Here is a 25314-nt window from a genome sequence, read left to right as displayed (position 1 = left end):
AGGGGTGTCTTTGCAGGTCTGCGAAACATTTGGCGCTCAAACCAGATCACTCTACGTACGAAAACCCGAATCTTTAATTCAAACGTTAAATCCGTACTGATGTATGCCTGCGAAACGTGGTGCGACAGCCACAGCCACAGAAATTCGTGAACGTAGGTGGAAGTGGATCGGACACACCTAGAGGAAAAGAGCGAACGAGGTTTGCAGAGAAGCACTCGACGGAATCCACAAGGACAGCGTAGAAGAGGCAGACTCAGAGGCTCATGGCGAAGGAGCTTAGCCAACGACATCCGGGCTGTAGACGAGAACCTGTCCTGGCGACAGGTGAAACCCATGGCGGGCAACCGTCAGCAGTGGAGATCTCTGATTTCATCCCTTTGTTCTGCCGGACCGGCGCACATGGACACATAAGTAAGTAAGATCCGAACTGCGCGCATTTCGCTTGTTCACCATCGCTATAGGACCTCGCCCCATAAGGAGCTTCTTTTGAATACTATGAAAAAATAGTGGCTTGATCGCATCGTTTTTACGATGTTGTCTGTTAGAGAGTTAAGAAAGCGAGATGAGATCAAAGAGACAGTACAAAAGTAGCACCATAAACCTGCTGAGAATGGCAAAAATAATGATTTTTTCAGCGCTAGTCTGTTTTGTTGGATGAGCGATCCGATACGCGCAAAATTTGCTTGAAATTTTTATAAATTTATATGGGAAAATCCATTTATTAGCATTTTCAATTCTATACACCAGTATACATATATGCTTAAATCAACCACTTTTCTTCGCTTTTCTGCTTTTCGTGTCCGATCTGAATAACAGCTAGTGATGAAAATGACAAATGAAATGTTTCTTACGTATCTTGAATTTCAATGCAAATTGCAAAATCATGCAAATTGTACACACATACATAGCCACATACACACATACATACACACACGTATCCATACATGCATACGCACTGTATAACTTGGTTTCGTTTGAAAGATGTGAACGGTAATTTTCAAATAATAATAAATACTCGGATGGTTGTCATTTAATTAATGCAAATCTGTACCTATAAAGAAGGATTTCTGTCTGTCTGTCTGTCTGTCCGTATGTTCCTTATAGAATCGAAAAGTACTGAACCAATCTGCATGAAAATATGCATGTAGAGGTTTTTTGGGGCCAAGAAAGGTTTTAGTGATGGTTAGAAACCCCTCCCCCCACTAAGAGGGGGGGCTCCCATACAAATGAAACACAAATTTCTGCATAACTCGACAACTAATCAAGCAAATAGAACAAAATTTGGCATGTGGGTGTTTTCGGTGACAAGAATTTATTCTATAGTAAATTGAGACCCCTCCCCTCTTTATAAGGGGAATTATAACTCCTCTCCTCTTTAAAAGGGGGGGCTTCCATACAAATTTCCTCATAACTCGAGAACTAATCAAGCAAATGGAACCAAATTTGGCATGTGAAGGTTTTCGTGGGCAAGAATATTTTCTATAGTAAATTAGGACCCCTCCCAACTTTAAGAGGGGGGGCTCCTGTACCAAAGAAACACAATTTTCCTCATAACTCGAGAAGTAATTAAGCAAATGGAACCAAATTTGGCATGTGGGTGTTTTTGGAGACAAAATTTTTTTCTATGATGAATTGGGACCCCTCCCCGTTTTAAGATGGGGGGATCCTATACACATGAAATACAAATTTCCTCATAACTGAAGAACCAATCAAGCAAATGGAACAAAATTTGGCATGTGAAAGTTTTCGAGGGCAAGAATATTTTCTATGGTAAATAAGGACCCCTCCCCACTTTGAGAGGGGGGGCTCCTATACAAACGAAATTCAAATTTCCTCATAACTCGAGAACTAATCAAGCAAATGGAACCAAATTTGACACGTGGGTGTTTTTGGAGACAAAAATTTTTTATATGATGAACTGGGACCCCTCCTCACTTTAGGAGGGGGGTTCCTATACAAATGAAATACAAATTTCCTCATAACTCGAGAGCTAATCAAGCAAATGGAACCAAATTTGGCGTGTGAAAGTTTTCGAGGGCAAGAATATTTTCTATGGTGAATTAGGACCCCTCCCAACTTTAAGAGGGGGGGGGGGGGCTCTATACAAACGAAATACAAATTTCCTCATAACTCGAGAACTAATCAAGCAAATGGAACCAAATTTGGCACGTGGGTGTTTTTGGAGACAAAAATTTTTTCTATGATGAATTGGGACCCCTACCCACTTTAGGAGGGGAGGCTCCTATACAAATGAAATTCAAATTTCCTCATAACTCGAGAACTAATCAAGCAAATAGCACCAAATTTGGCATGTGGAGGTTTCTGGAGGCAAAAATATTTTCTATGGTGAATTAGGACCCCTCCCAACTTTAAGAGGGGGTGCTTCTATACAAATGAAATACAAATTTCCTCATAATTCGAGAACTAATCAAGCAAATGGAACCATATTTGGCATGTAAGTGGTTTTGGACGCAAGATTTTTTTCTATGGTGAACCCCTCTCTTCTTTAGAAAGCGAGTTATGGCCCATCTCCCCTTTAAGAGGGTGGGCTTCCATACAAATGAAATGCAAATTTCCTCTTATCTCGAGAACTAATCAATCAAATGGAACCAAATTTGGCATGTGGGAGTTTTAGATGGCAGAATTTTTTTCTATGGTGAATTACGACCCCTTTCCCTTTTAAGAGGGGAGCTCCCATACAAATGAAATTCAAATTTCCTTATAACTTGAGAACTAATCAAGCAAATGGAACCAAATTTGGCATGTGGGAGATTTTGGAGTCTTGAATTTATTTTACGATAGTTAGCGACCTCTCACCCCTGTGGTAGGGGGATATGGACTCTCATAAAAATAAAACAGAAATTTTTGCGAAACTCAAAAACTAATCGAACTCGAGAAATTCGAGACTCTTCCATAAAACATTAGTCAATACAAGATCACAAAAACTATCTATAGTAACACTAGATCATTCAGGACGAGACGGTCGCGGGTGCTGCCGGTGACCCGTCGTCGGAAGCGCCGCCCACTGGGGAGCTTGCAAAACTCGAGATTGTGACAAAGATCATCCGAGATTCATGATTTATGTACAACACAGGTTAATTTGTGGCAATACGAAGTTTGTCGGGTCAGCTAGTATGTTATAAAAATATGTTTTAAACGCAGTAGAAAGGCCTGGTGGCCACTCTACTAGGTGGATTAATTCGGTTTTTTTCACATTTCTTTATGTAACTTTCAAATCACCAGGCCCATTATCATGAAAATTGGAGGTTATAGCTTCTAGAAGGTCTCCTTTCATTTACAATCCATTTTGTTCAAATCGGTTGACCGCTAAGAAAATGAAGTCTCTTATTTTTCATATTTTGATACATAACTTTTGAACTAAAAGTCCGATCAATATGAAATTTAATATCCTATGAGGTAACTAGACCTTTCATTTGATACTAAAATCATCAAAATCGGTTCAGCCAGCTCCGAGAAAAGTGAGTGAGATTGAAAAGCATGACACACACACACACACACACACACACACACACACACACACACACACACACACACACACACACACACACACACGCACACACACGCACACACACACGCACACACACGCGCACACACACACACACACACACACACACACACACACACACACACACATCGAGTAAAATATAATTGTGTCATTTGTGTTTCCATCAGTACATCTAATAAAAAAATAATTAGGGGAATGTCGTCGTGGTTGGGACACGTTTTGGCATTCGCCCATAACTTCCGTTTGAAACAGAATTTCGAAAATCTAAACACATCGTTACAAAGGTCTAAAAATAAGGTACATTTCTGGAAAATCTGGTATGAAATGGGGAAGGCAAACAAGAAAGCGACCAATATAGCTTTTGCCAGCCCAAGCTCCTATCTAGCGCCTCCACGGATTACATGAAAAATAATCCACCGCCTCCAATGATTACATGAAAAATAATAAAGTTATAGGCATTTACGTGAAGACAAAAAATGTTGTCATAGTCGGGCCATGTTGTACAGGTTGGGCCATCGCTACAAATCCAAGAAAACGTTCTGAAATTCTATATAGAGATATGAAAAAAATTAATTCCGTGAAAAACGGCCCATATAAGTACAAGTACTCTATTTTTAATTACATTTTTGCGAAATTTTGGCGATCTTGTAAAATCAATATTGTTATAATGAACTTTTCTGAAGTGTGCTACTACTATGAAAAAACAACAATCTAGATTTTTCAGATATTAATTTTGTTTTATTTCATCATATTTTACATTACTGACGTTCTCTAGCGAATACTGTGCTTTTCCACTAAAAATTATGGTGGCCCGACTTCTACAATAAGCGCTTTTGTCGTATTTTGCCTTACCCTACCCAAACACTTTATTGAAACGCGATTTTTCTATAGCCTTCGTATGGAGCATAGCATACATAATACGTTTTCAATATTTATTTCAATAATTGCATTTCATGAATCATTTCTTGAAGTTCACTGCGCCTGAAAAACTTCTTTTGTAAGATTCAATCACTGAATTCAGTACGCGTGTTTTGAATACACGATTGAAACTCACAATATTGTAAAAAGTAAGCTGTCACAGTAAGAAGTTTCACAATGCTCGAACATAGATATCTCGAGTTATTAAAACTGAAAAAATCGTGGTGGCCTGGCCATAACAGTGGCCCGACCGTCACAACATTACCCTCATTCAATTTTTCCTTCTGATATCCATGTGCATTATTTAAACTTGTTACGGCCAGAGTTTTCATTGTACAGTAGGATGTGTTTGATGAGCTAAAACGAAACAAATCATTAGTTTAACATATTAGGCTTTTCTGCTACCCAGCCTCCCAGATGGCTCCGAGGTATGACGCTGGCCTAATAAGCCAGTCGTCGTATGTTCGATTCTCGACTGGGAGAGGCTGTTAGAGTCAATAGGATCGTAGCAACTGGCCCTGTAATTGTCCTGCACTCTAACAACTGGCTGCGAAGTCTGTCGTATAAAAACAGAAGGTCAAGTTTCGATAACGGAATGTAGCACCTAGGCTTTGCTTTGCTTTTGCTACCAAGGCCGTGTGGCTCAACCGTCTGCTCAAAACCTCAGTTTTGAGGTCAGGCATCTGGGACCCACGCGGCATCGTAGCTTAGTTACTCAATAGAGTATTACCGGGTATGGCCGCGTGGGGGTGCTAGGTAGGAACTTGAGTTGGCAAAAGATATGTTGGACGCTTTCTCGTTTTCCTTTCCCATGAAATGACAAAGGATTTTATCTGAAGTTTTTGGAGCGTCTTAGCAGAATACGAAACCTGAAATTAAATAAAACCCGATTTAATCCACCTAGTGGTGAAAGGAACCTTTGTTATACGGTCTTACTTGCTATTTGAGATAGAAATCGACACGTCTTCGGAACATAATTCATCTATTGGTTATCGTTGCGTAGTGCGTTGGTTTACATAAAATTTTTGAAAATTGAAAAAGTTTACAAAATTTGAACAAAATAGGAACACTTTTAAATTTTGATAGATCCTTTTTTCATGAAATGGCTGAGTAAGGATAAGTAAGTTATTAATCTGAGTAAGTGCAAATAAAAGTAAGTTGTAAGAGGAAATCTTATCCTTTAGCATATACATAGTCTAGTAAAGGTCTAGTTTATAGGTTTTTGAACTATGCATAGTTTCCTGTAATGCCATTCTATTTGAATCACATCAATAGAGTTTTCTTGAATAATCTTCATCAATTTTTATTAACTCACGCTGTTGTATTTTATACAACACGTGTAGGTTTTTTAACGCCATATTGTTATAAAGTTACAAATCGTTGTTTAACTAACGTATATTCTTCAACAAACTTATTGTGAGCAAAATATCATAATTATTCAATGCATTAATAATTTAAATTGTTGGGAAAATTTATGCAGAAAAACTATCAGCAAATGTAAAATGTTTAAAATGTATCCGTCTGCTGGTAGTCGAGTAATTAGAAGTCAAAATTAGGGTATTCTTTATAATCAAAGTTCTACAGTTCCTAAACAAGCAAACATACAGGTATACTATTTTCAGCAAAGTTGTGTATTTTTACTATTTGTATAATTTTGTAGTACATGAAAAAGTCATACAACAATTACAAAAAGAGCAAAAATAGAAAAACTGATTTTACAAATTCATAAATAATAAATAAGATATTTCTATCTTCGCTAAAGAGATAGAAGGTTACTGTCTTTAGCAAAATTTCTTGAAATAATATGCTCTATAACTTTGCAGAACACATCAATGTGTTATATTGACACTGAAGAAAAATATTTTTTTTATTTTACTTTTAGGGGGATTAATAAAAATTTAAATTCCACCAGACGAAAGAGCTTTCAATTTCAAGAAACTCTTCCAAAGGTTCGATAAACCTAAAACCAAGTTTTCCCAGTCAAAACTCTAGTGCACACGTTTTCTTTGGTTTGGGGCTATTGTGCGCGCGAGTAACTGTGTTACAAAAGTTGGCGCGAGTGTTCGACGGTTAATATATTTTAACCGGTAAAACCAATTCTTATGAAATTTTGCATATATATTCGTAGTGTCAAAACCTCTCGTTTCATATTAAAATAATTGAAATTAGGTAAATTATCTTGGTTAAAATCATTATAAATTATTGTTAATTTTGGTGGGGTGTATACGGTTGCTCATAACTTTCAAATTAAACGTCCACTCAAAAAACCATTCAATAGTGATCTATTAGGATATATTATCTTTCGAATGAGACTAATAGCGCATAAATCGGTTTGGCCATCTCTAAGAAACAGGCGATAATTATTACCTTGTCAAAACAGGTTTTTTAAGGCTAACTTTTAAACTACTTGTTTGTTTTCAATTAAAAATTCCTGAACAATTTACCTTTAATAAGGGCTTTTATTTGATACTAAGATCGATGAAATCGGTCATGTAGTTTCGAAGAAACCCGTGTCACGTATTTTTCACATTTTTGCTTATAACTTTTAAACGAAACGTCGTATCACGAAGCAACTCAATAGTGATCTACTAGACAATAACACCTTTCAAACAAAAGTAATAGCGAACCATTCGGTTCAGCCATCTCTGAGAAACAGTCGATAGAAAAAATCATTACATACATACACACACACACACACACACACACAGACATTGCTCAAATCGTCGAACCCTATCGATTGGTATATGTGACTTGGCCCTCCGGGCCTCGGATCAATTTCGTGTTTTTCGACCAATTTTTAAACCTTTGTTATAGTATAACAAAGGTAAAAAGAAAAATTTCCAGTTAAATTCTTCTAGGTATGTATATTTATTCACGATAGATACGTATTTAATTTCGCCTACGACTTGCAGGCTTCATCAGTGTCTGTTTTCGAAGTTCGAAAAAATTGATTTTAAACTAATCTAAAAAATACAAAAATTGCAATATCCTAAAAAAGAGGGGTCAAACACAGATGATTTTATAAGCTTTCAGAAAAAAAATTTGAGGCAATTGCTTGAGCCGTTTTTGAGACATTTATGGTAACCTAGTTTCGAGAAAAACGGCGTTGAAGTTTTTATTCCCTGTGTACTCGTTCAAGACATGCGCAGTACAAATAGCTATAACTTAGTCAATTTTTGGAATTCATTCAAACGGCGTCAAACACATATGCTCAAAATGTTAACGTTTAGAAATAATCAAAAAAATTTTGATTTTTTTTAAATTGAAAAGGTACTATGCCCCCCTCAAAGCATTCTTCTAGTAAAAGCAAAGCAAAGCCTAGGTGCTACATTCCGTTATCGGAACTTGACCTTCTGTTTTTTATACGACAGACTTCGCAGCCAGCTGTTAGAGTGCAGGACAATTGCAGGGCCAGTTGCTACGATCCTATTGACTCTAACAGCCTCTCCAAGTCGAGATTCCAACATATGACGACTGGCTTATTAGGCCAGCGTCATACGTCGAAACCAACTGGGAGGCAATTTTTCTAGTACAAGTGTCTTTTGTTAGTTGAATTGTATATTTGTATTGTATTGTATTGATGAATAATGCATAATAATCATATTTTTTTACCTCACGTTTCAGAATCATCCGCTTCAACTTTGCCTGACAGTGCTAGTATTGTGGATAGTGTCAATGTATCTATCCTTGCAACCAGCTTACCGGACTTCCCATTGATTCCAGCTAGTCGTGGATTTTGTCTCACCTTAATTGGTTTACTAAAAAAATTCCAGGAGATATTAAATTCAATCAGCAGTGAATAATCTCGAGCTGTGCCCATTATCCCACCGCGCCTATACGCAGTATAAATAATCACTTTTATTTAATATTCACGGTATGTTTTGTATTATGTTGAATATTACTAGAATAATATGTATTTTTATATGATCTCATTACATTTATTTGGTGACGAGTTGTTTTTTTTTGTTTCGTTACCATTAAATAAGGCATTCCTAGAAGTTTAAGATACAAATTAATTTCAGAAGCGAAAAATCGCAGCAGTTGGTGCGTACATAAGATAATGCGGGAATTCCTTTCCAAAAGCTTCATACTACAAATAAAGATATATTTCCATGTATTCTAAATGCTCGGCTTATACTTATTCCATTGTATAATCAATTTAAGTTTCTTTTTGTTTATATCGAGCAATTTATACTATTAATGTAAAATGCTGTGCCTGTATGGAAATCAATTATATATTTAAACGTACACGATTAGACATGTAAAAGAAAAATATTAAAATATTCAAACAGATTTATTTTTAATATAAACAATTTTGCACTTTTTCAGAACTAGAGGCCAAAGACGCCATTTAAAAAATCAACTCAACAATACACAAATAAATTTTCCTCGTCAAAATTATGTTTAAAGCTCTTCATAAAATATCTCGTTCTCGATACTAATAGTATGAAAACAAGAGTTACGTTTTATTCGATGATTCGTTCAATTTATCCGAGTAGTGTTGAAAATTGGTTTCAACATGGTTTTATTAGATTGTTTCAAATTATAGCAGACTAGTAGCCAGAAAATATTCTCTGTATGGGCTTGCTAGGGAAAATCCTGGCTTAGCATAACCTAATAAGTTTTTTTAAAGAAATCAACAATGTAGCTGAGATTTTTTCAGTCGAAATTGCCAAAAATATTCGGGCTAAAATTAAAAAAAAAACAGATGTCATTTTCCACTAGTTGGGAAATTGCAGTTCACTCAGAGAAAGATAATTCGAATGAACTTTTAAATCGACTAAAAGGTTAAATTTTGTTTATGTTTTGACGTAGGACTACGTCTTTGTTTACTATACTGGGACTGGGTAGCACTTTGTGAAAACGAAAAAAGAAGTGTAACGTTTGAATGAAAAATTTCAAATGCTAATAACTACTAAACTACTGAACGAAACTGAACAATTTATATGTCGTTGGATAGATAAAATGACCAGCAATTTTTTAGGGGCTCCTATACAAATGAAACACAAATTTCCTCAAAACTCTATAATCTCGAGTTATGAGGAATTTGCTCATAACTCGAGAACAATTCGAGCAATAGAAACCAAAATTGGCTTGTGGGGGTGTTTGGAGGTAAGATGTTTTTCTATGGTGTACTGAGACCCCTTCTTCTTCTAAGAAGGGGGGCTCCCATACAAATGAAATACAAATTTCCTCATAACTCTAGAACTAATCAAGCAAATGGCATCAAATTTGGCGTGTGGGTTTTTTTGGAGGCATGAATTTATTTTGAATTGATTTATTTTATGATGCTTTGAGACCTTTCACCCTTGTGGTAGGAGGATAATTAATTACCATTTCAACCGTTATGATGCACACAAGTGATTTTTAAAAGAAATTTCTATGTCTCAAAGGTTGCAGGCGTTGTACTTATGAACCCCCGTCCACGTATTTTCAAAGCCACCATTGCATTAAATGAAGAATTGAATCTGAATATTTCGCTCTTCTCTTTTAAACATTCACTTGAACAATGGCAGTCACAGATTCTTATAAACATACTTATGCCAGAAATGCAGTTTACATTAGTCTTTGATCTGATGATCTGATATAGTCCTACGTCACCCTTTCGTACAACCCTTAGGGATGTATACCTTGTAGTTTTTTGCAAATTGAGTATGCTAACAGAATCAGTATTAAAGCTTTCCTTAAGTGAGTTTGAAAAAAGTAGAAAGGTCTGTGTCCTGTGGTATCACAAATTACTAAAAGTTGCGATAAAAGTGGATTTTTTGGTTTAATGATCCAACCAAATGATTACGAATAGAATTCTATTTGGCTTAATTTTTAAGCAATTAACCGTAGTTTCAAATCTGCATTTGATGATTAAACTTCGATGGGAATGCAAAACTTCAAAACAGAACTAAAAGGTTAACTTGGATCGATGTTTATGCTGTTCAGCTCTAAAAAAACTTCAAAAATCTTAAAATGAAAAAGGGCTATTTTCCACTACTCCCTTGTTTTGCGCCCATGCACTGTGGTTTTGTGTACTGATTATTTATGACATTATGGTTAGTATTTATTCATGACGATTCCCTTAACTAAAGCATTTGTTTCAGATATTAATGATAACCGATATTTAATTTACCTCGGGTTCAGAACTCGAGTAGAAGAGAGACGTCTCAGTGAGACTCTTTGTCCTAAAATTTTGTTTTTTCATGATAGCTGCCAACGAGCTCCTCAATCCATTTGAAATATACATCCTAGTTCTTCAATAACGAATTACGGTATGCTGATTTCTTGCCTTTAAAATACTTGACAAAGGTAGCAAGCGAAGTTCGCACGAGAATGGCTTTCAGCGATCAAACAAGCCATCCTTTTTACGTTTGTGATGGCGATAGTGAACAAAATGTAACAATAACCATTATGGTGCAAGTGAGCCGTCGCAAGGCCTGATTGGTGATACTGGCATTGAAGTTTCCATTAACTTGCTTTCCAGCACAATTTTGGCTTCACTTCCTTAGTAGCACCAAAATTTGTCGCACCATGCTGCTATTTTCTTTAGCGATGGCGAAAGCAGAGATGTCGATGGTATTGGTATAGAAACTACTTAGTCCATCGATAGCCCAAACTGGACTGAGTGTAAATTTACACTTTCGGTTGTAAAACTCCATTGCTTGATGGAAGCATCATTAAGCTGGAATCACACTGACCGTCAACGAACATCATCGGCAACGCATCGTAACGGAACGTCAGTGATGATCCCATGTATTTTCAATAAGCGCATTCACACGAGTGCCTTGATGTTCCGTGATGTGTCCGTTCCAGAAGCGTGTGAATGCGCACATTGAAAATGCATGCGATCATCACTGACGTTCCGTTACGATGCGTTGCCCTACGGGGTGAAGTGGCTGTCAAATTCATACATTTTCGATGTCCCACGCATAGGTACCAAACTGGTAATTTTGACAGGAACCAAAATATTTGCTGGGAATTCCCCTTTACCGAGGACCATTTGAAAGTTGCTCTCTTCACTCCTACATGAGAAAGAGATAGCAACACACCATGCCCTTGGTGATTCCAGCTTATGGCAAATCCCAGAGCGTGGATTTGTAGTTAAAATGTTTTTGGGGAAATATATAACGTCTTGTATTCTAGTAGATGGTTAAAAAAATTCCAATCGATTAATAACAATTAATAACAATTATAAGCGTGTAAAGCAACCATTTTTCGTTACATGTTCCCTTTTCTGTTCTTCTGCATCCTAATATAAACATTTAAGACATAGTCCTACGTTAAAAAAGCTTATGAGCAGTGAAACAAGTGGGACTGTGGGAGTGGTCGAAGCAGAAATCTTAGCGCTATACCCAGGTAACCAATAAGCATCTCTAATGCTATGCTAAGTTTCAATAAATCGTACACTCATTTTTCGGGGTTTTCAGGCTGTAGAGCCCACAGACAATTGATTTTATAAAAAAAATTTAACTCATATCCTACAAATTATTTTTTGCCCCTCGATTTTTCAAGCCAATTTCCAAGGAGGGGGGGGGGACCAAAAACTTTAAAAATGATTTGCAACGGTCTAATTACAAAAAATTCACCCTTCTTTGTCGACAAACTTCGCAGTCGGCTGTTAGAGTACTGGACAATTACGGGGATAATGCTACTAACGCTATCTAACGGGTGACAACAAGAATTTTGGAATTTACACTTAAGTACTTATTTTACACGGTTTAGTTTTTCGAGTATTAAGAACGGGGTAACTTAGAGACCATTCATTTATTTCTCAATACATTTGGGAGTAGCTCGACATTTCTCACGTAGATTGTAAATAGTTACTTAGCTGCACCGTTTTCGAATAATCGAAAAAACAAACCGTGTAAAAAAAGACTTGAGTGTATTTCTCAAAAGACAAAGATACTTGAAGAAGATCCGACTTACTGTAATTAAAGATACATTGTCCATTGTGCTGAAAAAAAATTAGTGAACATTTGAAAACGGTCCGTAATCGGCTGTTCGGCGAAGCTCCCGTTTGATGTCGGAACAGAAACGTTGTACGGCCATCATGTCAACTTTGCAAATGCATCTCTTGATTCTACAAATCAACTATTTACAATTCGTGGCTCTCCAGTTACTTTCGTACACCAAGGAGCTCAAAATCCCGAAGAAGTCTTTGATTAGGTGACACTGAGGCAGATTTATCAGGTTGTGGGTTTTGGGTATAAATGAGATCGAATGGGTATTCAGGAACGATTGTGTTTTTTTGGCGTAATGCGATGATGCTTTATCCGGCCAAAACACGTATTGTCCATCTGCACGATATTTTTGTAGAAACGGGTTCAAAATTTTCTTCACGCATTCGTTCTGGAATCATCTTGATTGATTGCTAAACCAGAGGGCTTGAACCATGGCTTCGAAACACCTCTCTCGGAAATGGCAATGTACAGCAACACGGAGAGTTCAGAGATGCAGTAGATCTATTCATGGAATAGTATCGATCATTTCCGGGAATGTACGTCTCCGAAAAAGGGAACTAGCTTTCGTCATCCAAAACAAAGCATTTTTCGGAATATTTTTATCAACCAGCAGCATTGCGATTTCAGCGTCGAAATCTGTTTCTCAATGTATTCCGGGGCTCTTGTCTTCTTTCGGCACTTTTCAATGTTTCGCAGATGTACTGGTGGGAACAATAGAACTTTTTTGCGGCATCCCGTTGGCTCAAGGAATCCTAGCTGTTGAAGGCACGTGAAAGAGAACGAAGTCCTTCTGTGTCCATAATTTTGGCTCGTCTTCCACTACCTTGCTTGCGAGTAATTATTGGGTATGTTAGGATATGGTAAATAGTCGAAACCGCAACATTTTCACGTTTAAAATGTGGTACCGTATACGGTTTCCCGAGATCTTTGTGCAATTTGTAGAAGTGTACAATGCGCTCGCGAAATGCTTCTTGTTTTGACGCCATTTCGAGCAAAACTTGACAAGTTTAAAGAAAACAAAAAATACTGTCAAAAAGAGGAGACAGAGAGCTAACATATACACGCCCTCATTTCTCTCTGAGCTTGTTTGTTCTTGTGCATAGGGGCCTCGAAAAATTCCAAAATTTTAGTTGTCACCCGTTGGAAGCACCGCCCAGCCGAGATGCGAACATACGACGACAAGCTTCTTACCTAACAAGCCAGTCGTCACATGTTCGAATTTTTTTGGTGAATAAACATAATATTAGTTAAATAATGGCAAATTTACTCGCGATGCAATAAAAAACTAACCTTTTAATGCGTTGAACTTATTCTAGGAAGTGCGCAAAGAATAACTCAGTCGGATAATTGGGATTGATATAACAAAGTTTTATAAAATGAGCTAAATTAGTATCTAAAGTAGTGATGGCCAAACTGCGGCCCGCGGGCCGCATGTGATCCTTTCAGACGATTCGTGCGGCCCGCGGACTGATTTGAAAGATGGTGGACTTAGGAGAAATTTTTTGATGACATATAGGAGTCCCTCAGTTTAATCGTAATGCCTCGCGCATGTTATGAATCTGAATGCTTTGGAGTTTAAATATCATGGTGATTCCTAGAAAATGGTTTTTGTTGTCACCTATTTTGCATTTTGTTATGCACAGGAATGGCTAGAGATTACTGCGGCCCGCGGCATTCATGGGCGATCTGATTTGGCCCGCACCATGCATATGCCTGGGCATCACTGATCTAAAGTAACGGGTTGGTAATATTAGTTTAGAAACGTCAAAAGTAAAAAGTTGGTTGTCTTTATGGTTCAACCCTCAAGCTCCTCCCTCTAACTGCGCTTAAACACTATTATATGGCTACCACTCGCAGTATTATATACGTCGAATCAAACTTTCGATCAAGGATGTCATTTTAAACACAACATCACGTTGGCTACACATTTATGCCGAATTCGTTGGTTTTAGGAATTCTATTCATCGTGTAAAACTAAAGCCCTATAATATGGCAATGAGGTAACACGGTGCACCAAGAGAACTGTCAAAATGCAAAGAGATTGTTGACACTTCGCCGCGTATACTTACATATACGCGATTTGTATTCATCGCGAAATTTTTTTTACATAGCAAAATCGTTTCGCGATGCACACAAACCACCACTAGCAACCCTGAAACTAATCGAACAAGATGATTTATACGATATTTTGTCTTGAAAACTTACCAGATTTTATAGATTCTGCATAGATTTTTGCAACGTTAGTGCTGGAACATAAATTTTCAAAACTCAACTTTAGCTCTCAAGATGAAAATAAAGCTTGTAGTCAACGTATTTATGTTTAAATTTTCGGGCTGCTGGTTCAATTATTGAGTGGCAATATTGCTGAAATTGTAAAATTTTTAAATGCCATACTTTATATTATAGGGCTTTATGCAAAACTGGTCAATTCATGAATTCATTATAATCTTTATCGGATTTGCAGGATCGGCAGTACAATCTGATGTATTTAATACCAAAAGGCCTATCTACGAGTTACATGGTGATTTAATGTAAAATCACACGTGAAAAAGGTTGCATTTTTGTTTCAATCAATAGCAAAATACCAAAGAAAAATTACAAAATAACGTTTGCTCAATTGTGCAAAATTAGATACGTTTTCAATGTTAACAGAAGGTCCTATAGCAGCCCAATTATTGTTATAATAATTTATGTCCTGAGCTGCCTACAATCGTAAATAAACCGTACGTAGCCCTAGAGAAGCATTAAAGTTTACAATTTCTTGAGATTATGAATAATAGTTATAAGCGTATAAGTCTATCTCTAACCGTTTAAAATTTTTTATATTTTGCTAAACGAAATTGACTGCAGAAGGGTTAATGGTATAAGATTGTAAGTTGTCATAGCATGGGAGAAGGAATGTTAGTGAGAAAGGTTACCTTAAATGCTAAAGTTCTCTGTTATCTACTGCTTAAATTAAACAATGACTTAGTAACAATAAAAACTAATAAAATGCACAATGACAAAGTCTGTGTTCTAACAACGATGCAACTGAGAACTATTTCGGCACAGACATTTAATTATTTTTAGTAGCGATTAACAAATAATAGCTTGTTTATTCAATCCGGGTTGAAACTAAATGAATTTTTTGTGTTCATTTGCTCGTAACTGATAGATAAAATTCTTCCAGTTCCAACCCGGACTGTGAATAAACAAATTCACTGTATGATAAATATAGAAAGTGTTTTATTGCAAGTATGTTTCCTAAACAATTACATTACCTTCTCTACTCCAGGTTATTCGTGATATCTATACTACACTTTTAAATGAATTTACGTGTAAACAGATTTGATTAAGCTAAAACTTCGGAATTTTTATGTTACGGGGACCGTATTTCATATAATGGTCAAATTGTTGCATGCAGTCTTGGCATATCACTGAGGCGCAACATCAATATGTAAGTGTATTACTTGCACTGCGGAGATCGATCCAGTCGCACCGGCGCGCAAAAAAAAAACACTTGCTAAAAGGGATTAGCAAGCATAGTGTATAGCTGGGTATGCGTGAAACAACGGTGAAATTAAGAATCACACACCCAACAAATACGCCACTCAAGAGCCCGTAAGTTCTCTCACCACAAATCGCACTGGCGTGACTTCTCTGCAGAGATTTCACTGGCATTTCGTTTTCGATGCAGCACAGCGTTCACATTCTGTCTATGCAGAAAAAACTCAGGGTGTCTGTATGGTGTGCAGTCAATTTGACCGCAAAATTCAAATTGCCATATCTCAGTCAAAACTTAGACAGGTAATTTAATAGACTGTTTGCGTATTTTTTGTACCCAGGTGCCACGACCGCGATAACGATTTCTTTATAAACAATTAATTAAGGACGATAAACAACTTGCAACCCGTTAACATTTTGCTAGATTTTTTTTTTTTCTAATTCAGGGTTCGCCGAAAGAAGCATGACGTTTTGCTGATTTTTGTAAGTTTAAAGTTTTATAACTTTTCTCGCGCGCATATAAAATACACTGGGATTTCGATTTTGGCACGGACCGATTTTGGCAACACGACGTATTTCGTTTCCAAAGATATGCTTAAACATCAATCAATTTCCGCATACATGTTCAAAATGACCCAAAATGATGGCATCAGTAAGTGCATGAAAAAATTGTAGATGTAGAATGTGTTGGAAGGTAATATTCTTATGGACGTAGCACGCTATGTCTGAAGGGTGCGATTATGCAACTTTGATGTACATAAAATTTTCTTTCACAACGTGTTAGTACACGTCTTCACGATTCAGAATATGCTAATTTTAAAAAAATCCATCGGGAAAAAATTGAAAGAAGTCTATTTGATTTGAGTCTAGGTTTTAGTTGTACCCGGTTGATACAGGTGTACGCACTTAGTAATTCCATGATAAAAAGTGCTCCGATTTTGTTCAAACTTTGTAGATTTGTTCTTTTCATGAACATTTTAGACACGTATTTTTAATTTGGTGCTTAGGGTGCCCCCGCTTGATTTGGGATGGTCCAAAAAATCAGCATCATAGTCATGACACCTTCTTTTGAACACGGAACACAATCTTTAAATATTTAAATTTTCGTGCTTGATTGAATAAAAATTGTTAAATATGGAGAATTTCACTTGAAATATCTTATCTTATCTTATTAATACCGTCACAGCCACAATAAAGGATTCCTGGAAATAATTTTAATTATTTCTAATCATAGAAATAGTTTAAATTATTTTCTTGTCTGTATTAACATTTGCAAGATATCAGAGATTTCTTACAAATGTTTAATCGGCCAGGCCAACTGTGAAGTATTGCCGCAAAGATGATTATACGAAATGAATCTTGTGTGAATAAGTTATTCACACATAGATGCATTTCTAAATCTACAGGGAATGAAGAAACGGGGACGTCTCGTACCAACCGTCTCTGAGTATTTATAGCTTTGTTTTCGTTGGGAGTATCTTTGCTAATAAAAGTTAAGTGATACTCCGGACCCTCTGGGATGAACTTATGGTATTTAGACCAAAAGTCCGGCTGCAATAGGCCAAGGTTATAGCGCCTTATTTCGCTTTCTGAAAATAGACGACAATCCCTTTCTGCAAGGAATAATATTCTAAATTGTTTTGATTATTTAGAATATTAATGAAATGATCAAATAAATAAATAAGAGGAAATTATTTACTCCCCCAGTCAGTGTTGAAAATTTATCCACTAGATAGGTTATTTCCGGATGGAACTAATTTAACTTTCTGTTGGACATGACATGAATTATTTTGATGCTGCTTCTGGTTAATTCTTGTACCAGCAGCTCCACCATTTTTTAGTGAGCTTCCATTGATTGTTGAATGATGGACAAGATAGCAGCTTTCAAATTCAGTTGTTTCACCGGCGACAGTTTCTTCTTGTTTCACATTTCCTCAAACTACATTCTTCTGCATCTTGTCTTGCACGGGCTTGGGATGCTGAACATATACACCTTTCGTTTTCTGCCCTTTTTATTCAATGCTACAACAACTACTTTTAAACCGGAAAATTCTCACGCCTAAACGCACTTTTTTCTGAATACCTTCGCAGCTAGTAACACTAAATTCACATTTTCAAAAAACAATACATGTAAACATTTAAATACAAAATCATTTTTGGTCTACGGAAAACGAAAAAAAATTGACATGAAAAATTTTCACGTCCTTTCGCGGTCGCGGTTTACTTCGATCTCTGGAGAATTTCACTTGAAATAACTCGAAAACTCCTCGTTAGCCAAGTGGCCAAACAGTATTAAAAAGAGTTGATTTTTGGCGAACTTCAACGTTTTTATCGTGTGATATTCCCTAAATTTGCTATATAAACAAATAACAAACGACACAGAACTTTGTAAAAAGAAAGGATGAGGCCTTCAAATTAAGTGAAACATTGACTTTTTGCTACATCAATCGATTTTATCTAAGATCTAAGATGGCCGCAAACATTATTTCCACTTAATTTGAAAGCACTATCTTTCTTCTTTATAAAACTATACTGTTTGTTATTTCTTTCATAACAAATTTAGGATATTTTACATTACGAAGATGTCAGGATTCGCTAAAATCAACTTTTTTGAAGACTGATGAGCAAGAGGTTCACTGTTTCCACTCCATTGAGGTCCACTATTTGGTGAGCGAGAGGTCCAGTTGTTAAAAGTGTAATTCTTAGCTTTTAGTCATTTCCAGTTAACCAAGCATAAAAATTTCAATATGTAAAGACCCCTTGCCCGTAGTGGTCTCGTTTTAACTCCCAATTGATACTCATTCTATATTTTATTGTCTGATTTCGGTATGTGTCTATTCAATCGTTTGAATAGAAACATTGCAGAAGAAATTTGGGTTTTGGACAGTCAAAGTCTGATCAATCGGGTTAGATCTATCGGATATAGGCGAAACCACTTACCAAACTGTATCTCCAAAACAAACAAATAAACGTGTCTAGATTTTTGACAAGTTTTATACAAAATTTAAAGCTTTTAAAAAATATAAAAGCAGGGATCTTATTGTTGTAGGTTTTTGTAATTATGCCATGGTTTGGATGGTTTGGGTTTCAGACCAATATTATTCATCCCTACGATAAAACTGAACCTTGTCGTGGTGTAGGGCTTTTTAACTAATCAGTAAATGAACAGCGGTCACGTTTACTTCTGAATGTGGGTATATATCAAAATACTTTTGTGATTTCAAGTGGGACTCGGGGTAAAAATTTACCAAATGTGATTGTTGCGTTGTTCAGAAAGTGCTTTTATTCCGTTTAAGAATAAGGCCAGTATGGGGATCTCTGACAATAGATGAAGTTTTCTGGGATTCATCCTTATTTATCACAACTGTCACAAATATCTCCGAAAAATGTCGGATTGATTGAGTTGGTCGGGGGCTTAGGGTTAGTAAGGGGATGTAAGCGGGATACCAGATCCGATTGGATGCCGAAGGACCACTCTGTAATGATTACGGGTAATAGCACTTCTTAGGTAGCAGATGGGAAAATTAGGTCAATTCGTATCGCGTGTTCGAGTTTCGGCTAGGCGGTGCTGCTAGATAGGGTAGGATTTTTGCACTGGCCCCGTGGCTGTCCTGAGCTCTGATGGCCGTCCGCGGGCTCTGTCGATGGGAAAGGGTCGAGTCTTAAAGAGACGTTTAAGCCCAGAGCTTTACAGCACTTTGGTCTCGAGGGTTGGAAGGCGGGCGAAGCTTCTGTCGACTACCGCGAACGTCCAGCTTGTGCTGCGCTCAATTTACTTTGTATCGTGGGAATGCACTGTGAATACTAAGGGGATGAAAGATTAAATTTGCCCTGATAAGTTGATAACCACTGATGCTCCGAAATTTGTCTTACCTATTGGTTCATTTGTGGTTGTTTGTGTTGGAAAACTGAAAGCGGGCGCGCGGTTGAAGACCGGTGTCAGGCGGGGCTGACGAATTCTCCATTTCTTCACTATACCACATATTGCAACTCGAGTGGTACAGAGAGTCCAAAGCACATTTACAAATTCGATCTATTATTTTTCTTCTCATCATCATCGTCATCATCATCATTATATTTAAAATATGACATTCCGGCCTTTGGCAGAGAGATCTTAGAGTCAGTTCGTGGAGTCCGCGCAGGGCCGAAACGCCTCCGCCTGCGGGTATAGGCGTGACGGCTATGCTTGGGGCTCTACCCGTGTTTTAGTGGGCGCCAGTGCCTGTCTCGTCAGGTAGAATTGATGTTTGAGGTCTCCCTGACACTTTGTTGACAACACAAAAGGGCCCAGCGCAGAGTTTTATACGCTATTAAGCGACCAGTTGGATAACCCGAAAAAAAGGAAAAAAAGGTTTTTGTAATTATGCCATGGTTTGGATGGTTTGGGTTTCAGACCAATATTATTCATAAAAGCTAATATAGATTACAATGCAACATTTTTATTAGATACTCATTAATGTACTTTTCGACTACTATCAAAATTGTTGTAATCGGTTGAGCGATACAAAAGTTAACTATTTAAGAGAAGGTGTCATGACACAGATGATGATTTTTAGCACTACTCTAAGTGCTCCACACACCCTATCCCAAGAGCATGTACCCTAAGCTTCAAACAAAAACTACAGGTCTAAAATTTTCATAAAAAGAACAAATCCTCAAAGTTTGAACAAAATCGCAGCACTTTTTATCATGGAATTACTAGGTTCGTACACCTGTACCCAGTTGATTATTGCTAAAATATTCAAATTGACTTTTTTAAATTTTTCCCCGATGGATTTTTTTAAAATTAGCATATTCTGAATCGTGAAGACCTGGACTAACACGTTGTGAAAGAAAATTTTATGTACATCAAAGTTGCATAATCGCACGCTTCAGACATAGCGTGCGTAGGTAGCACTACGTCTTACCTCAGGGTGTCAAAAACTTGCTTGCGCCGGTTTGATAACTTTCGTCGGATTTTTTGAGTATAAAATGGTTGCAATCGTAGAAAAATCATTTATTAACTATTTTTGACCCATTTTTATTAAATTTTGAAAAAAGGGCTTGCTTTTCCAAAAAGATGCTGAAATATTCAGTTTCCGCATACATGCTCGAAATGACGAAAAAATGATGCCCTCAGCATATTCTTGAAAAAAAGTTTGTGGTTATAGTGTTTCAAATAATATTTTTATTGCCGTAGGACTACGTCTCACTCGAATATCTCTCTGCGGACTAGTTATATTTAAACATAAAATGGTTACAATGGTAGAAAAATCGTTGATTATTGATATTTAGTCAATTTGTAACACATTTATATTCAATTTTTCATATCGAAAATGGATGTCGACTTCGGCATAGGCACAGGCGACACGCATTTGTTGTTTAATTCGAAATCCCACTGTATTGTCGGAACCTACCAAAAGGCGGTGGTGACCACCAGAGAGAGGGTCAAAGAAACACGAAGACTCTGATTTAATCCATCTAGTGTAAGAATATTTATTATGCCACATATGCCACAAATTTCATAAATAAAAATGTAGGGGAAAATAGTCAACAGTGAGTCAGAAAGAACAGTGAATCAATGGGAATAGTCTATCCATCCAAGATCCAATCATGATCTAAAATATTTTCCTGGCACGTGAAATTTCTGAATCTTCATCGCATAATGTATTTTGAGAAAAAATGGGTAATTTTTTAATATATATATATATATTTGATCTGGGTATGAAATGGAGAGAGTTACCTGGAAGGAGCGTCAAACATAGCTCTGGCTCTCTCAAGCTCCCACCTGGCGCCTCCACGCAGATCTAAGTCAAATGATGACGGTCGATGGCCTAACCCGGAAATGCTTCACGTACTTACTGAAGCAGCTAAGCTAGGAGGTGCGAACTAGAGCGCCTGTTCTCCAGGTGAGGGGCGGCTCACACAGCGTCTGTCTCGTAACGGGCGGCTGAATATGAAATGCTGTATCCCGCAAGCTATACCTAAGATGGCAGACCCATCAGCGGGATGTAGGTATCGCGACCCCGGTGAGGTAGTATACCGAAAACTCAATTACCACGAACAACGAACAAAGAAATTCAGGACGGAACAATCGGTATAGGACACGGCAAGGGACAAGGAAACGATTAAGGGATAACGATTGGAAACTTGGTACCTGGAATGTCCGAACTCTCCATGAACCCGCACGGGCTGGCTTGCTTGCTCGAGAGCTGCATCAACTCGGAGTGGAGATCGCTGCTATTCAGGAAGTTCGGTGGCCAAATTCCGGAGAAAGGGAGTTCCGTGCAGTAGACCCTATTGCAGGCACTTCTTTTAAGTACCACATCTACTACAGTGGCGGTAAGAAAGCTGAACATGGAGTCGGTTTCGTAGTGTTGGGAAAACAAAAGCAACGAGTTATCCGGTGGAGGCCCGTAGATGACCGTATATGCGTGTTGAGGATTAAGGGCAAATTCTTCAACTATAGCCTAATCAACTTATACGCACCGACAAATGATAAATCCGATGATGCTAAAGACGAGTTTTACGACAAGCTTGAGAGGACCTATGGAGAGTGCCCAAAACACGACGTGAAAATCATCATCGGAGATGCAAACGCGCAGATCGGGAGGGAGGAATTCTTCCGTCCAGTTATTGGAAGACATAGCCTGCATCTGTCGACCAATGATAACGGTCTGAGGCTCATAAATTTTGCCGCGGCCAGAGGGATGGCGATCTGTAGCACCTACTTTCCACGTTTGAATATTCGGAAACAAACCTGGAGGCATCCAAATGGAGCTCTCAGATCGATCATGTCTTGATTGACGGTCGACACTTTTCGGATGTTATCGATGTACGGTCTTTTCGTGGACCAAATATCGACTCTGACCACTATCTCGTAGTGAGTAAGATTCGCGCAAGGCTGTCGAACACGGCGAAAGCTCGCACTGAAAGGACGCTGCGTTTCAACATCCAGCTGTTAACGGCAGACGGCGTTGCAGTGGAGTACGCCAGGAAGCTTCACCAGCGAATCGCAGAACAGCAGGTAGAAGAAGTAGAAGATATAAATGGGCTGTGGAGGAACATCCATGGTGCCATCCAAACAACAGCGAGAGAGGTGGTAGGCACGACGCGTGGAAGACAGCGTAACAGCTGGTTTGATGCCGAATGCCAGAGAGTGACAGACGAAAAGAACCAGGCCAGGAGTCGCATGCTCACTACGGCAACGCGTCAAAACAGAGAGAGATACAGAGAGACTAGAGCTGCGGAAAAAAGAATCCATCGTCTAAAGAAACGCGAGTACGAGGAGCACGTGCTTGCCGGCGCAGAGGAGCGATACGCCAGCAACGACACACGGAGTTTCTATAAAACGGTGAGAAGCAGGAATTTTGCCATGCCTGTGATGTGCAATGATAGTGCTGGCAACCTGCTTACCGACAAAACGGCGGTAGCAGCCAGGTGGAAGGAGCACTTCCAGACACTATTGAATGGAGAGGTAAATGAGGAGATCAGCAGGGACAGGATAGAAATTGTAAGCGATGGTCAAGCTGTGGAGCCACCAACACAGGAGGAGGTTAAGAAGGCAATCAGTGAGCTGAAAAACGGTAAGGCTGCTGGGAAGGACGGTATCCCGGCTGAACTTCTAAAAGCGGGGAGCGAGCGGCTGTACGAAGCAATCCACCGGATCATTGTCAGGATCTGGGAGGAAGAACAAATGCCGGAGGAGTGGTTGGATGGCCTCATTTGCCCAATTTTCAAAAAGGGACATCGAATGGAGTGTAAAAACTATCGAGGAATTACATTGCTCAATTCTGCCTACAGGGTGCTTTCCCGTATCCTGTTCTGCAGACTGAGACCGTTAGCGGAGTCCTTCGTCGGCGAGTACCAAGCTGGTTTTCGTGAGGATCGCTCCACGACGGATCAGATGTTTACCCTGCGCCAGTTGCTAGACAAGTTCCGGGAGTACAACTTGCAGACACACCATCTGTTTGTGGACTTTAAAGCGGCGTACGATTCAGTTAAACGAAATGAGCTGTGGCAGATAATGCTAGAACATGGTTTTCCGACGAAACTAGTTACGCTGATTCGTGCGACGCTGGATGGATCCAAATCATGCGTTAGAATAGCGGGTGAGACCTCAGCTGCTTTCGTGACGTTGGATGGACTGAAGCAAGGGGACGCACTCTCTAACCTGCTATTCAACATTGCCTTGGAAGGTGCATTACGAAGAGCAAACGTCGAAAGGAATGGAACTATCATCACGAAATCTCACATGCTTCTTGGTTTTGCGGATGACGTCGATATCATCGGAATCAACCGTAGAGCAGTAGAAGAGGCCTTTAGGCCCTTTAAAAGGGAAGCTGCGAGATTGGGACTTACCATTAATACCGCCAAAACGAAGTACATGGTTGCTGGTAGGGAACGTGGGAGCTCAAGTGGTGTTGGTGCCGAGGTGGAGTTAGATGGGGAACGATATGAAGTAGTGGAGGAATTTATATACCTTGGTACACTCGTGACATGTGACAACGATGTAAGCCGCGAAGTGAAACGACGAGTTGCAGCCGCGAATCGGGCTTTCTACGGATTACGTAGCCAGCTGAAGTCCCGTAGTTTGCAAATTCGCACAAAACTGGCGCTCTACAGAACACTAATCCTCTCGGTGGCCCTTTACGGACACGAATCATGGATGCTAAAGGAAGCTGATCGGCGAGTGCTTGGGGTTTTTGAGCGTAAAATTCTGCGATCTATACTTGGTGGCAAAATGGAAAATGGAGTGTGGCGCAGACGCATGAATCACGAGCTGTACCAAGTATACAAATATGCTGATATAGTGACGGTAGTGCAATGTGGCAGGCTGCGGTGGGCTGGACACGTGGCCAGAATGCCCGATGAAAGAGTAGCCAAAACTATTTTCAGCAGAGAACCAGGAAGAGGCCGTAGACTCCGAGGCAGACCCCGCACCCGGTGGGTGTGTGCTGTCGAAGACGATGCACGTTCAGCTGGTGTTCGTGGGGATTGGAGAACGGCAGCCCAGGACCGACGGTACTGGAGGACTATAATTCGTTCGGCGCAGGATCGGTAACGGACCGTTGCCACTAAAGTAAAGTAATATATTTGATCTAAAATCATTTTTGGGAGGCCAAAGTAAAATTTTTTTGCAATCATTTCTTGGTGATTTTCAATAACAAATCGGATATTTAATTTTGATTAAAATTTACTACATAGTAAATTCACATAGTAATGAGAGATAATAATACAAAACAGGTATGGTTCGATCACTTTAACTAAGTTTTGAATTTTGATTCATTTGACAGTGCCGTTTCAACCAAGCGAAGTTTGACAAAGTTGTGTATGTGACATTTGTAAAACTAGTTTTTATCTACAATTTTGTTGAAGTTTTGCTGTTTCTTTTGTATTTACGGTGCTACTGTGCTAGTACCTTATTAATGACTAAATGAACGCTGACTTAGTTATAAA

At 38.5% G+C, this 25314-nt stretch overlaps 1 protein-coding gene across 3 annotated transcripts in view; it reads left to right on the top strand.

The window, feature by feature from the left end:
• The window catches only part of LOC128745412 ((E3-independent) E2 ubiquitin-conjugating enzyme UBE2O), a 96035-nt gene extending 80472 nt beyond the window's left edge, over positions 1-15563 (top strand). For 2 of the 3 annotated variants that reach the window (XM_053842500.1, XM_053842489.1), the window contains exon 8: positions 8069-8695. In XM_053842500.1, coding sequence (XP_053698475.1) covers positions 8069-8247 — 179 coding nt within the window. In that variant the 3' untranslated portion in view covers positions 8248-8695. Of the gene's footprint in view, positions 1-8068; positions 8696-14857 lie in introns of those variants that run through there. The other variant, XR_008412535.1, reaches the window with a different exon arrangement.
• The last annotated feature ends 9751 nt before the right edge of the window (positions 15564-25314 follow it).

This window comes from Sabethes cyaneus, chromosome 1 (genome assembly GCF_943734655.1).
Source record: "Sabethes cyaneus chromosome 1, idSabCyanKW18_F2, whole genome shotgun sequence".
NCBI classification, from domain to species: Eukaryota; Metazoa; Arthropoda; class Insecta; order Diptera; family Culicidae; genus Sabethes; species Sabethes cyaneus.
This window is presented reverse-complemented; position numbering and strand designations above follow the sequence as displayed.